The sequence below is a fragment of the Dermochelys coriacea genome, chromosome 1, assembly GCF_009764565.3.
Source record: "Dermochelys coriacea isolate rDerCor1 chromosome 1, rDerCor1.pri.v4, whole genome shotgun sequence".
NCBI lineage: Eukaryota > Metazoa > Chordata > Testudines > Dermochelyidae > Dermochelys > Dermochelys coriacea.
Window position 1 is genome coordinate 205,855,001 of NC_050068.2, and position 14,176 is coordinate 205,869,176.

General features: G+C 42.1%; 1 protein-coding gene across 6 annotated transcripts in view; it reads right to left on the reverse strand.

The window, feature by feature from the left end:
* The window catches only part of GSK3B (glycogen synthase kinase 3 beta), a 184,074-nt gene that overhangs the window by 117,837 nt on the left and 52,061 nt on the right, over positions 1 to 14,176 (reverse strand). For all 6 annotated transcript variants that reach the window (XM_043512569.1, XM_043512573.1, XM_043512581.1 and 3 more), the window contains exon 3: positions 535 to 645. In XM_043512569.1, coding sequence (XP_043368504.1) covers positions 535 to 645 — 111 coding nt within the window. The remainder of the gene's footprint in view (positions 1 to 534; positions 646 to 14,176) is intronic.

Here is a 14,176-nt window from a genome sequence, read left to right on the forward strand (position 1 = left end):
GAGTGTGTATGTAGGAAAGCCATGAGCTTTTAAACTTATAAGAACCTTTAAGTAGGATATGATCTTATTGTAATTGCAAACACCTGAAAATGTTTAATAGCATAAGAACCAAATAACTGGGCAAACTCTGGAGGGCATACAGTTAAATTGTACACATACTACTTCAACAACAGCTTAGATACATTGATTTGTCTCTGGGACAAAACATTGCTGTTGGGCTATCATTTCTCTTAAAATGTAGGAGTCTAAACAGCAGCACGGAGTGTTGCTGAAACTTGCTACCTTAAATTTTTTATATACGCAGTTAGGCTCCAACAATTTCCTCTTATTATCATCTCTTATAATAATTTTTAATAATTTCCTGTTATAATCATTTTTATAGATTTTGCTGCCTTGAAATAAACCCTTCACTGTTTAATCTACCTTGCAGTTTAGTGGGAGAATTTAAAGTTCAGGTTAGGGGAAACTAACAACAATTAGAAATACTGTGTTACAGCAAACTTCCTAGTTCAATTTATAATTATAATTACCTACCTTGACATAGATCATAGGGAGTGTCTGTTTGGCCCGGCTATAATGTCTGGCAACTCTGTATACTGTTTCAGGAACGTAATCCAGCACCAAGTTCAGGTACACCTCATCTTTCTGGAAAAGAGAACACAAGAAATAATTAGGAAAAGATTCAAAACAGAGAAGTGCAAGAACAGTATTCAAGGCAGCTGTCAGCTTAAGAAATACATTAGCTTGCAAGGTTCTAAGGTTTAACAAACCGTATGTCTACGCTCTGAAAGTGCATTATGTTAGAAAACATGCTTACATTTTTTAAGCTAATGCAATGTTAAACATGAGTTGTCTATTACTGCTAAATTACACTCAATATCATGCTAATTAAAACAGATTAGTTAACAGGTTTTCTAACATGAGGCATTTTCCCAGTGCAGGTGAGGCCAAACAGGTACATAGATACTAAGGTCGAAAGGGACCATTCTGATCATCTAGTCTGACCTCCTGCATAACGCAGGCCACAGAATCTCACCCACCCACTATAGTAAAAGTTCCAATGTAGACACAGTTATAAAAGCAAAAGAGTGCTTTTACCAATATAGCTTATTTCACTTGGACAACTTGTATAAACTGTACTAGCAAAAGGACCCTTTAGCTTGTATATACTGTGCCTATGCCAGCAGAAATGTTATAAGTGGTAGGACAAGGCTAAAGGACAAGGTAGGACAAGGTTAACTGTTCCGTACAGCTAAATCAATACAACTTTTGTATGTAGACAAATCTTTAACACGTGGATTCTTCCAACTTTGGCCCTGTCTGCACAACAGACTTTTGTCAGTATAGTTATGCTGCTCAGCAATACGACAAGACGTGATCTCGGACTAGATCAGTGACCACTCTGCCCATTCAAGTCTCCATTGGGGGGAAATTGTATCTTCCATCTCACAATCTCACACTTTTTACAAGAACTGCCAACTTCAAATTCCCTGACACACCCTACTTAATTACTTATCAATAAAAACTTTTTTTTTTAATTCCAGCATATTTGAGTAAGGTTAATCTGATCCTGTTGAAATGGTAACACTGCTATAAGTATTTTGAGGACTAAAGAGATTTTTCTTTTAACCCAACAAAAACCCTAGCATAATACAAGAGAGCAAGAACAAAGCTTCAAGCATGATGTTTAACATTTTGAGCTTGTCAGTTTCAGAGAGATCAGTAACCTAATTTCAAACCTCACACTGAGGTGGGAGAGGGATGAAAATCTGTGACCTCACATAAAGGGTCTTGATTTTAACTCTTGCCCTCCTTAAATTATTCATGTTAAAAGAGGAATTAAATAAAATGAGACATCACATTCACACAGTGCTTAGCTTAACTAGAAATTAGCCAGAAACAGTCAACATGGATTCACCAAGGGCAAATCATGCCTAATCAATCTGACTGCCTTCTATGATGAGATAACTGGCTCTGTGGATATGGGGAAAGCAGGGGACAAGATGTATCTTTACTTTAACAAATATTTTGATACAGTTTCCCACAGTATTCTTGCCAGCAAATTAAAAAAGTATGGATTGGATTAATGAACTATAAGGTGGATAGAAAGCTGGCTAGATCGTGGGGCTCAATGCCTAGTGATCAACAGCTCAATGTCTAGTTGGCAGCCGGTATCAAGCGGAGTGCCCCAGGGGTAGTTCCTGGGGCTGGTTTTGTTCAACGTCTTCATTAATGATCTGGATGATGGGATGGATTGCACCCTCAGCAAGTTCGTGGATGACACTAAACTAGGGGGAGAGGTAGATATGCTGGAGGTTAGGGATAGGCACCTTAGAGACTAACAAATTTATTAGAGTATAAGCTTTCGTGATATACATTTCCAACTATACAAATTGAGCATAATTAATAGTTAATTTTCAAAAAAATAAAAACAGACAGAAGAGAAAGGAGTCAAGATTTTCTATGTTTGGTATCAAAAACTACAGAGATAACTATAGAAAAAGACGACAGATTTCCATGACACTTAGAGAGGCCTCGTGGATGGAAATTGAGCACAGTACTCCCAGACTTCAGCTGGGACTCTTGTCACTAGTGGGTCCTTTGGCTATACTTTTTAATTAATACCTCCCAATTTGAAAGAAAACCTCTGGATGCATTTGCAGTAGTCATTTAATCACAACTGTCCTAGTCTTAAATGCTGTGACTTAATTAGCCAATTAGAGTGCACAGCCTGTTGTGCTTCTCTCATAGCTCACTGAATTATTTAAGGTTTCAGAGTAGCAGCCGTGTTAGTCTGTATTCGCAAAAAGAAAAGCAGTACTTGTGGCACCTTAGAGACTAACAAATTTATTAGAGCATAAGCTTTCGTGAGCTTATGCTCTAATAAATTTGTTAGTCTCTAAGGTGCTACAAGTACTGAATTATTTAAGCTGTCTCTACTCTGTGCACGCAAACAGCAGTGACCTCCAGTGAATAAAGAAAACATGGAGAATTTTTGACATGACACATAACATACGCACATCATGTGTACACGAAAAATGTGGAGATTTTCTAGATTTTAGAAATGCATCCAATGAAGTGAGCTGTAGCTCACGAAAGCTTATGCTCAAATAAATTTGTTAGTCTCTAAGGTGCCACAAGTACTCCTTTTCTTTCTGGATTTTAGCATTTCACAAACTCAGAAGTGGGTCAGTATCATTACTTGACGGCAAACTTAAGTATTTTAAGGGGCATTTTGAGAGCATTTACTGGTACTGCTTAACCTAAAGAAGAGCCACCCTGCAAATCATTAAGGCCTTGTTTACATCAGTCTTCTCTCCCAGAAATAAGTCATACTTTTGCTACCACCGGTTAAGTTCCACTGATGGTAGTGCCAGCATAGAAAAGGTTCCAATTTTGTTTTTTAAAAACAGTAGTGTGTCTTTTATATCTGTTATGTTCAGAATGATTCAATTTAAGCTAAGTACCAGTCATAGCCTCAGAAAGCCTACCTACATTAGCACTCTCACTATTGCTACCACAGGTGAAGCTAAGCCAAAGGTAGCAACAACAGGACTTTTTGTAATCAGGACATACATTTTCTATATAAATATAAAATTCAGTGTGACATTCAAATTTATACATTCTTGATAAGAAGGCCTTGTACCTCAAGGGAGAAATTTCAATCTCATAAGTAAATAATTCCAATAGCCTCAGTATAGATATAGCCTTCTCAATATGTAACATGATTTATTTTTAATGAGCGGGTGTGTGCAGTTATATAGGACACTTGTACCTTGGAGAAAAAAAAAATCATGCTAGCAGTAAGCTACAGCACAAAGTACACTATTATCATCAGGGCTGATTACAATTATTTTTTACTCTGAGACTCAAGAGCTCAGTGTCCCCAAAAACAAAAAGGAAGAGATGGGAGAGGTACACAAAATAATGAAAAGTTTAGAAGAAAGGAAACCTGGCACTCCCATTTATGCTCTCTGCCTATACAAGAATAAATGAGAATAAAATGAAAAATGTAAAGAAAAAGTTTAAAATTAATAAACACTTTTCATGCTGTATATAATTAACCTGTGGAATTCACTGCCACAAGACAAAGTCCAACAACTTTGTGATACAGACCTAGTTTACAATCTTTCATTTGTGATTTATTTTGTTTTCATTCTGATTTTTATTTTCTGCTCTGACAGATGTCAGACTGTAATTTCATAGCAAGGATTCCATTCCCATGAGTGCAAAGCTCAGATCACCATAATCCAGGGACAGTTTTAGATCCTCAAATCAATATTTGCATGTTTTTATTTTATTTACTACTTAGATTCCTGTCACAAATCCACACCTGCAGACCTGCTTCTACTGTTGCTCTCTCTCCTTTTCTCTGATATTAACACCCTGTTCTCTCTTTTCCCACCCCTTCTTCGTCCCAGAAAACTCCCCATCTGTTTTTGCGGCCTTTTTTTGCTGCCAAAATGACTTGTACCCATCCTTTGGCTCTTCTCTCTTCCTGTAGTGTTGGTTTTGAGAATGAGGAAGGATGCCCTAGCCTATTGGTCAAACCTCAATTCTCACAGGTGTAGTAACATGTCTATCCATACATTTGATCCATTTTTGTGAGTTCCTCCCCCCACCCCCAAAAAAAGCAGTGTGATCAGCTTTATTCAAAAATCTATAAATAATATTTTACATACTACTGTTCCTATGTAAACATTCACACACATACACATCTAGACTAACTGGAAAACACACAGTTTATATCTATACATTCAGAGCTTTGGACCCTTAATTTACTGATGTGAAAGCAGCCCTGAAGTATATGGCATTTTTTAATCTTATACAGCCTACTATTCTCTCCTACCACAACCAAGTGCACAAGACAAGTAATTTTTTCATCAGCTAAAGATGAGTCAACTATTCTGAATTAGCTCTCCTTGCAGATACCATGATGTGAATCTCATACATCGCTTACTATACTGTTGTAGTACTTTTCATTATCCCCTCTTTACAAACATAAAAATAGGGCCAAAGAAATCCACCAGTTCTCTGAATTCTCCTTTAGGAGATTTGCTATGAGCTAGAAAGCGATATGACTGAAAAGCTCTCTTCTTGGATGATGTAACCTGGTTTGTTTGTCTCTTGCATTCTCTAAACAAAACAATTTACTGTGAGACAAGTGCATTGCATAAGGAAACTGACTATTTTAAAGGGTTTGCCAGTTGGGGGCAATTACTCAAGGATCATGAATGGTTCCCGTCTTTCCATTACCAGAAACCCTCTTCATTACTCATCACACATTCCTCATGTGACCCACTTCCACACTACCATTCAACAACACTGGCCTGGGGAAGCAGAAGAGAGAAAGCAGATCAGATAAGAGAACATGTTTGTGGGGTCTGTCAGAGATCCAGCAGGGTCCAGAGCAGCTGGCATCACAGAAGTGGAGGGAATAAGGAGGAGGAGGTGGTGTTAGCATGGGTGAATGCACTTTTCCTTACAGCTGTTAAGATAGAATAAACCAAGATACCAGAGCTAGAGCTCCCTTAAATTAAGGCAAATATATGAGCATTTATATCTTTCTGTATTTGTCACTAGCGTTCTGACCATTTTCTCTTTAATCATCAATCTCATCAGGGTTTTATTTTTTATTGTTTTGATTTCTTTAAGATGTCATCTTTGGACATCTAGCTTTTTTGCATTTGGGCTCTGAACCTCTAATTGCATCAGGCATTAAAGACCCTGCTTTCCGCCACTTGGCAAATAATCCCTCCCCAGACTGGTTCAAAACATTCAGCTCAGCCAACAAAGCAAAATAGCTATAGCCTTGTTGCTGAACCAGTCTGCTATACTCAAGAATTGTCAATACAGACAAAATCATCATGTCACTCAATTAAAATTTTTTTTTTTTTTTTTTTTTTTAAACACACACACACACACCTCTCACTCACTACAAGCCTCCCCATTATGGAAGTGTGGGAAAGAGAAAGATCCAAAAGCCAAAATATTTTAACAGCTTACTTTTTCATTTTCTTTGTCTCAGAAATCAGAGCTGAAATAGGCCTGTAAGAATCAGCACTGTGGCATCAGTGTAGCTGCTGCATTATTTAAATGTGTGCATAGAGAGCTAGGGAAATGAAATGCTGCAGCTTTTCACTCTCCCTGATGCTGGGAGGTCACAAGCTAAACCCTCCATTCAAGCCTATCTGTCCTTCACCATACAGGAAAAAAACAAACAAACTAGTGTTGGAAATACCACCGAGCTGGCCATCACTACTGCCAATATGAGCCAACAAGTTGTGGGATGTAGGGATTCAATCCTCCTGGATCACTCTTGTACAGAATGAAGGTCAAACATCTCCTCCCTGTCCCTCACCTGCCAAAACACCAAGCAACATGGGGATTTTTGTATAAGCTTCACTTTTTTTTTCCCCTGGAGGGGGGAAGCAATTTCTATTAAATACTACAGCAACTGGGGTAATGTCGTTAATTAGGCTGTAGGGACACCACCATGGAACCACCATTTCCCATACGTGTTTACTATAGATAAAAACAAGATAATGGAAGTGCTAGAGTTCACTTGTCAAAGATGAACACACAAAGATTCAGCACAAAGTGGAAATGAACTACAGGGTCTCTTCCCCCTGAGGAATACCTCATTGTTCAGATCGGAAAGCTCCAGTGCTCTTCCAATTCTGTCAAAAATTTATCTAGTTATCTGCAAGAATTTCTTCCAGTCACTAGTAGCATGATAGAGACAGCTTCAGAAAACTACATTGGACATCTTCCCTTTCTTTCTTGGCTGATAGCGTGCACACTGGTGACAGATATGGCACACTGCAGAGAGGAGACTAAACATACCCATTTGTAGTTCCCCTTTTCAGACAATTCATGAAGTGAGCATACCTTCTACCATGTCATCTGCTGGGAGAGGAGGACAACTAAAACTATCAGTTAAGAGAATAAAAGGCTAATGACGAAGTGAGCTGTAGCTCACGAAAGCTTATGCTCTAATAAATTTGTTAGTCTCTAAGGTGCCACAAGTACTCCTTTTCTTTTTGCAATTCTAGCAATAGATGTAAAACAAAGAATAGAATTTGTTTTCCTAACTGAAGTTATTACCAGTGTTTGTAAAGTATAAAGCACTTTGGAACAAGGAAGTTTGGCTGTGCAGGAAAACAGAGCCGCTAGGGTGTCCAAATGGTACATTTTCTGTATTGTATTAAAGATGTGTGATGTTTTTTCAAAGGTATTATATACACTAACACATACTATTGATAGAGGGGGGTTGGAACACTGTAATATAGGTCAGGGTCTATTCAGAAATTCCCGAAGGATGTTTAACTTAATCTGAGCAGCCAGGCACAGGCAGGAGTCTCGGTTTAACATTTCAGCTGGATTAGGCTTTCTTTAAGAGTGCATCACCTCCCTGTAGCAACACAGTGTGAGTATTAGAAAAAAGTCCCCATTATCCGAGTGTGACATTTGAACTCCAGGAAATTCAAACCCAACAATAAAAGTGTTACTAATTGGACCAATCTGACTTACATAAAAACATACAGTTCAAATCATAAGTTCATTGTCCTAGAAACAAGCCAAAAATATAACACGTCCTCTTTGCAGATTTGTTTCACTTTTGTATTTCCCACACCACATCCTATCAAGTTATAAGAAGCCATGGCTTCCTCCATTGTACCAAGGTGAGATACGGCCCAAGAAACATGGCCACAGGCCATATATACTGCTACCAGGCATAAAAACTTTTGCATTGCTTTTAAGAAAGAGCAAACATTTGAGAAGTGTAGCTTCCCTACTCAAAGCATCTAGTAGCCATAATCTTCTAGAGGAGTTTGGGAGTTGAAAAACTGTAACTGGTTTTATTTGTATGAAGGAATGGTGACATCCAGTGGCCACATGAGCATGCTTTTACTTGCAATTCACAGCTTCCAGGTATTTCAAAGCAGAGCTGGAAATGAGTGCTAGAACAGTGGCTTTCAAACTTTTTTTCTGGCGACCCAATTAAAGAAAATTGTTGATGCCCTTGACCCAACGGAGCTGGGAATGAGGGGTTTGAGGTGTGGGAGGGGCTCAGGGCTGGGGCAGAGGGTTGGGGTGCGGGACAGAGGGGTGAAGCTGGGGATAAGGGTTTGGAGTGCAGGGGGGCTCTGGGTTTGGGGGCTCAGGGCTGGGGCAGGGAATGCAGGAGAGGGGCCAACGCTATAGCCTGGGGGTGTGGGCTCTGGGGTGGGGTTGGAGCTGAGGGGTTTGGGAGGGCTCAGGGCTGGGGAAGGGAATTGGGGTGCAGATGGGGGTCAGGGCTCTGGATTGGGGGTGCAGGCTCTTGGATGGGGCCAGGGATGTGGGGTTTGGGGTGCTGGAAGAGGCTCTGGGTTGGTGGGGGCTCAGGCATGGGATTGTGGCACAGGATTGTGGTGTGGGCTTACCTCGGGTGGCTCCTGGTCAGCAGCACAGTGTGAGGGCTGAGGCAGGCTTCCTGCCTGTCCTGGCACCGTGGACCGCATTGTGCCCTGGAAGCGGCCAGGAGCAGGTCCGGCTCCTAGGCGGAGGCGCACAAACAGCTCGAGACAGCTCTTGCCCACAGGCACCCCCCCTGCAACTCCCATTGGCCAATGGGAGTGCAGAACTGGTGCTCGGGGTGGCGCACAGAGCTCCATGGCCCCCCTGGCTAGGAGCTGGACCTGCTGCTGGCTGCTTCCGGGGGCAGGGCAGCGCAGTGTTAGAACAGGTAGGGACTAGCAGCGCGGCCAATGTGACTTTTACTTGCCTGGTCGGTGATGCTGACCGGAGCCGCCACGACCCAGTGCCTTCCATTCCGTGACCAGTACTGGGTTTCGACCCACGGTTTGAAAACCACTGTTCTAGAACAAAGATATATGGTGAATGTGTGCACAAGCACACATCACCCCTAGTTCTACAGTGTACTTAATACAAATTCTCTTCCATCTCTGAAATTATTTTTGGATCAACTAGGTGACTTTTAATGCTCAGGGAAATATTCACCCATACTAGTAGCACTGCAGATATTAGACAAATTCCTCCTCACCACTCTCCCAGTCCTCAGTGCGGAATTGCAGAACTCCCAGCTATCATAGTCTTCCTCTGCCACCTTGCTCTGCCAATCCTCCTCAACTTGACCTGTAACCCACCTTTATTTTAATCTTGGACAACACCCTGGTGTTGAAACTGCCTACTGATAAATCTGAGATGACTTCGTAACAGGCTTATGTCCAGTGGGAGCTAAGTCAAGTCCTCTACATCAGCTTATGATCTAAGCCAGGTTTGATGAAGGACTGGTCACTGTGTCAAAAATTTCTGTAGCTTGTAACTTTGAATGAGTCTGGATTACTGGGTGGTGTATTCAGGCAGGTATAGCAATGCTGCCTTTCTCCATTCATAGACACAGCCTAGGATTTCATATAATTTTCTTCATAATATATTTGTTTTGTAGAAAACAGATTGTAACCAAAAAAAAAACCTCATTCATGAAGACTGTCCATGAATTCCTGTCTGCTCAAAGAGTTTACTTTAGACTTGCAAAATTCTTTAATCCCTCAACTATTTGGGAGTGATTAAAGAATCCCTGGAACGAAGAATCTTATCTGCAAAGCTGAAAGGACTGATTTTCCTAACCAAAACCCTAGTGGACATGACACAAATTCATACAATTTAGCATGATCGAAAATCTATGGTCAGGACACACAGGACAACACTGAGATGCACTGAGCATGTAAGACAGCTTGCTCCACCAACTATCTAAACTGTGCCTGGCTCTAGCCAATGTTATTTGTTCTCCACTTCCACAAATATCATTCATCCCCGAAAAGAGGCTGAAGGAAAAAAACAAAAAACTAGAAGATTAAAATGACCAACCCTACAGAATGGATGGCTCAGGGGACCAGCTATAGAGCTTTTCTTTTCCTACAAGTGTCTAGGACAGAGGTGGGCAAACTACGGCCCATGGGCCACATCCGGCCTGTGGGACTGTCCTTCCCGACCTTGAGCCCCCGGCCCCTCCCCTGCTGTCCCCTCCCCCCCACAGTTCGGCCATGCCGCCAGTGTAGCTTGTGCCTGCCCACCTCCAAGGCTTTCCAATAAGCCAGTCCTGCCACTATGAGCAGCATAGTAAGGTGGCGGGGGGTGGATAAGGGGCAGAAGATCACGGGGGGCAGTCAGGATGCGGAACGGGGGGGTTGGATAGGCATGGGAGTCCCGGGGGGCCTATCAAAGGGCAGGCGTGTAGATAGGGATCGGGGCACTCTGGGAACAGGGTGGGGTTGGTTACAGGGTGGGGTCCCAGAAGGGGCAGTTATTCCCGGGAGCGGGTGCTCAGGGGACAAGGAACGGGGGGGTTGGATGGGTCAGGGGTTCTGAGGGGGGCAGTCGGGGGCGGGAAGTGGGAGGGGATGGAACGGATAGGGGGTGGGGGCCAGGCTATTTGGGGAGGCACAGCCTTCCCTACCCGGTCCTCCATACAGTTTCACAACCTCAATGTGGTCCTCGGGGCAAAAAGTTTGCCCACCCCTGGTCTAGGACATATTGCTTGGGAAACTCTCACAGCCGCTGCTCAAACTATACCTGTTCAGTGGATACAGATACCTCAAGTCTCCAGGATTGACAATCTGCCACCATGCACCAGTGCTGCTGATTTTTAAAAAAGTTTATTAAAAAACCTGAATAAGTGACATGCAAGTTGGGGCTCCTCTGAATAGTTCCTTTTTCTCCAGGACCTGTTGGAATCCAGAAAGTTCCTTCATTTCCCCCCACATTTTATATCTCCATCTTTCAAACACTGTCATGACTATCCTTCCAGCCAAGGCTGCCTGGATAAATCCCCACCTGGAGCCAGTTAATGCTCTTTCTTAATCAGATGGCTTAGCAGTAATTATTCCCATCACTGCCTTTCCCCATCCTCTCCCACCAGACTTAACACTTGGCCCCTGAAACATGCACGTCTCTGCTGACCTGGAGTGTGAGCAAGATACCAAGAGACTACACATTTAATCCAATCTGCTATTGCAGTGCACAGTGCCATCCTGACATTTACCTAACACTTAGACTGAAGCGTATGGGAGTAAATTTCTATTCCTGAGCTGGATGGACTTTTGGCTGTGTGCCCTTACAGGCAAGGCCAACAGGACTAAAATCAATTACTCCATGCAGCAAAACAGTCAGTATTTTGCCTGTTATTCATGCACTATCCACACTTCCATTTTGATGCTTTTTGATTACTGTGGATACCAAACACCTATTTGAAACAGATTAAATGTTACATAATCAGAAGCATAATTACCAAACAAAAGCAATATATGCTTTTAAGTTTGTGCACACATCTCTCTAGTGTCTATTTTAAATGTGGAAATAAAATACATGGACTGATCAGATTATTAAATGCTCTAACACAACCATGTAAAAACAGTTATGAAATACTACAATGAAACTAAACGAGAATGCAGATAATAAAATTTGGCATTGCGACCTCCATTATACTTGCTTTCACTCAACTGAATTGTTTTACTCAGCCGTCCCTTGTGCAGAAAAATGCTTTAAAACATGAGAACATTCTGAAATAGACATCACAAAAAACATTCAGCTTGCCCAGCTTTATTTTCACTTGGAATACAGTTCAAAAAGCTTCTTTCAGAAGGACAGAAAAGTCCTGTCAAAAAAAAAAAAAGCCAATGCTTCAGCCAACCACAATTTTACATTTGTGTGACAGGCTAAATGCAAGACAGCAATCTTCAGCCTTGCGGAATTATAGCAAAACAGAAAATCAGTAAATTAGAAAAGCACATCTTCCTATCATACTTTGATCATCCAGAATCAGGCTGATAGGCACATAGGTTTCCTGTGCATGACCTGCTCAAAATAAGCCAAAAGAGCAACATGATCGCTATGCCCAACAGGTTGGCATACCAAGATCTCCTGGACCAGCCTACAATGTCTAGAATCTGGTCTGTCCCTCTGAAGATTGTTTAGAACCCTACAGATGACAGATAAGATAAAGATAAAAAAGATAAAAAAAAGTTGGTATGGAAAACACTTGCTTTCATTAAGAGAATACTGCACTTTCCAATTAATCAATCCATCAATCTTCCCTGTAGGGAAGCATTCCCTACTATTCGGCCTCTCTTTCTTTGCACTACTGCTTGGTACTGGCTTTGCACCGCCTCAAAAAAATAACTCCCCTTCCTGGGAATTTATATCTTTGAAATAAATAATTGTAGACTGTTCTGTCCCTCTTAGTAGTCATCTGGCCCACTACTGAACACATACAAAAAAAAAAAATCTTTCCTCATAACTCAAACCAGTAATGGTGATGAAAGTGTATACGGAATACATCCAATAGCTCAAATTCCTAGGGACAGGAGAGGACATCTGCTCATGAATCCACTGAAAGCCTTTATCTTCTTAGTGAGGCATGAGATACAGCTACTGAAAAAATAAAGCACAGATCTCCCTTTTCTTGGCTTTCTCAGCCATTGAAATCAATGACTCTCTAGGACCAAAGTAAAGGAAGTCTATTCATGGTCCACGTGCCAAAACCCACCTTCCTCTTGGTGGCTGCTATACCCTCCTTCCCTCTCCCTTTGTACCCGATACTCCCTTCCACTGGCAACTATTGCCCTCTCTCTCTCATTAGTTTACTTAGTTATTCTACAAGTCTCTACAAGTAATAGAAATTAAAGAAAGGAAAATTTACTCTAGAAAATTTGGGGAGGAGGGGAGAAAGGAAAGCAGGAAGTGTCCTAGTCATCAGATTTATTAAGGGGTGCAAGGTCTCCAGTATATCCGCCTTCATAGGAATATGGTCTCTCTGAGGAGATCTAGCACTCCTCTTGCATGAGGCTTTCCTTGTTTTGCTCAATCTGTCTTTCAAAGACCTAGAAGACAATTGAGCTGTTGGAACTGATGGGGAGCTGGGGTCCAGAGGAGTCTTTGGGCCTGAATCTGAAGACGGATGAAGGAAGCATTCCATCACAAGTTTTAGTTCTCTGTCCAACTGGAGCAACTCTTGAAGCTTGTGCAGATCTTGCACTTTAAAGACACAGGCATATCCCTGAGGTGGTGATGTCAGAGTCAGCGGGTGGTTACCTGAGGCAGGAGTAGATGCAGACTGGAGCTGGGGCTGCTAGTGTGGAAACAGGCAGGAGAAGGAGCAGGAGCAGTCTGTTGAAACTACTCACAATAGAAACACTCCTGGCCAGGTAGTGATGTTGAACAGACTGGACAGACTGCTTCCCTTCGGAGCCTATATACCTACCTCAGCATCACCTGGGTGGGTCCTCAACTCTGGATTGGTTGAATGGTGTGGGGCCTATCAAAAGACCTTCAGGTAATTGCCTCTGATAACTCTCACACTCTGGCTCAGGGATTACTCATCAGGCTTAAGCTGAGTCAGGGATGACTCATCAGGCTTTAGCAGGCTCAAAGATATCACATCACCTCTACTTCAAAAGGTGTTTACCAGGTGTCTTCAGTTTGTCAGGATATGACCAGTGGAATTTCCCAAAGTAGCTGGGGTACATCCTGGCTGTCAGCTGCTTCCCATGAGTGATCAGCTGGACCACTGCCCACCCAATCAACAAGGTACATGAGCTTCTCTTGGAGAACCTTAAGTCCAAGATCTGCCAAGATCAGCGGGGGAGGGGGGAAAGAAACACAGACAGAGACAGACAGAAAAGAGTAGGTGGCTTTATCTGTCCAGGAAAGGAATTATCAATATACTTTTTCAGCGGGGATATATGGAATACCAGGTGCACCATCATCATATTGGCTAACTGGAGTTTGAAGACTACCAGGTTAACCTGTTGGATGATCTGGAATGGACTGAGATACCTGTAATCCAGCTTTCTTGAGGGCTAGGCAGTGTCCAGGTGCTGCATCTAGTGTCATACTTTATCCCCGACCATGATGTGCAAGATTTACAGGCAACTGTAGTTTTGGTCACCAGAAATTGTGAGACCAGCTTCATTGCTTCCCAGTGACTGAAGTGGCCACCCAGGAGCGAGTCATCACACAACCAGAATATGGCCAGATATTGTTGACCTTTGGGGACCTCGATCTGATCCTGGAATAAGAGAACACTATTCTTTACCAAGAAGTTTGAGTTGGGGCTGGGGCTGGATCTGTACTGGTGAACATTAATTTCACCACAAACATATCATGAGGC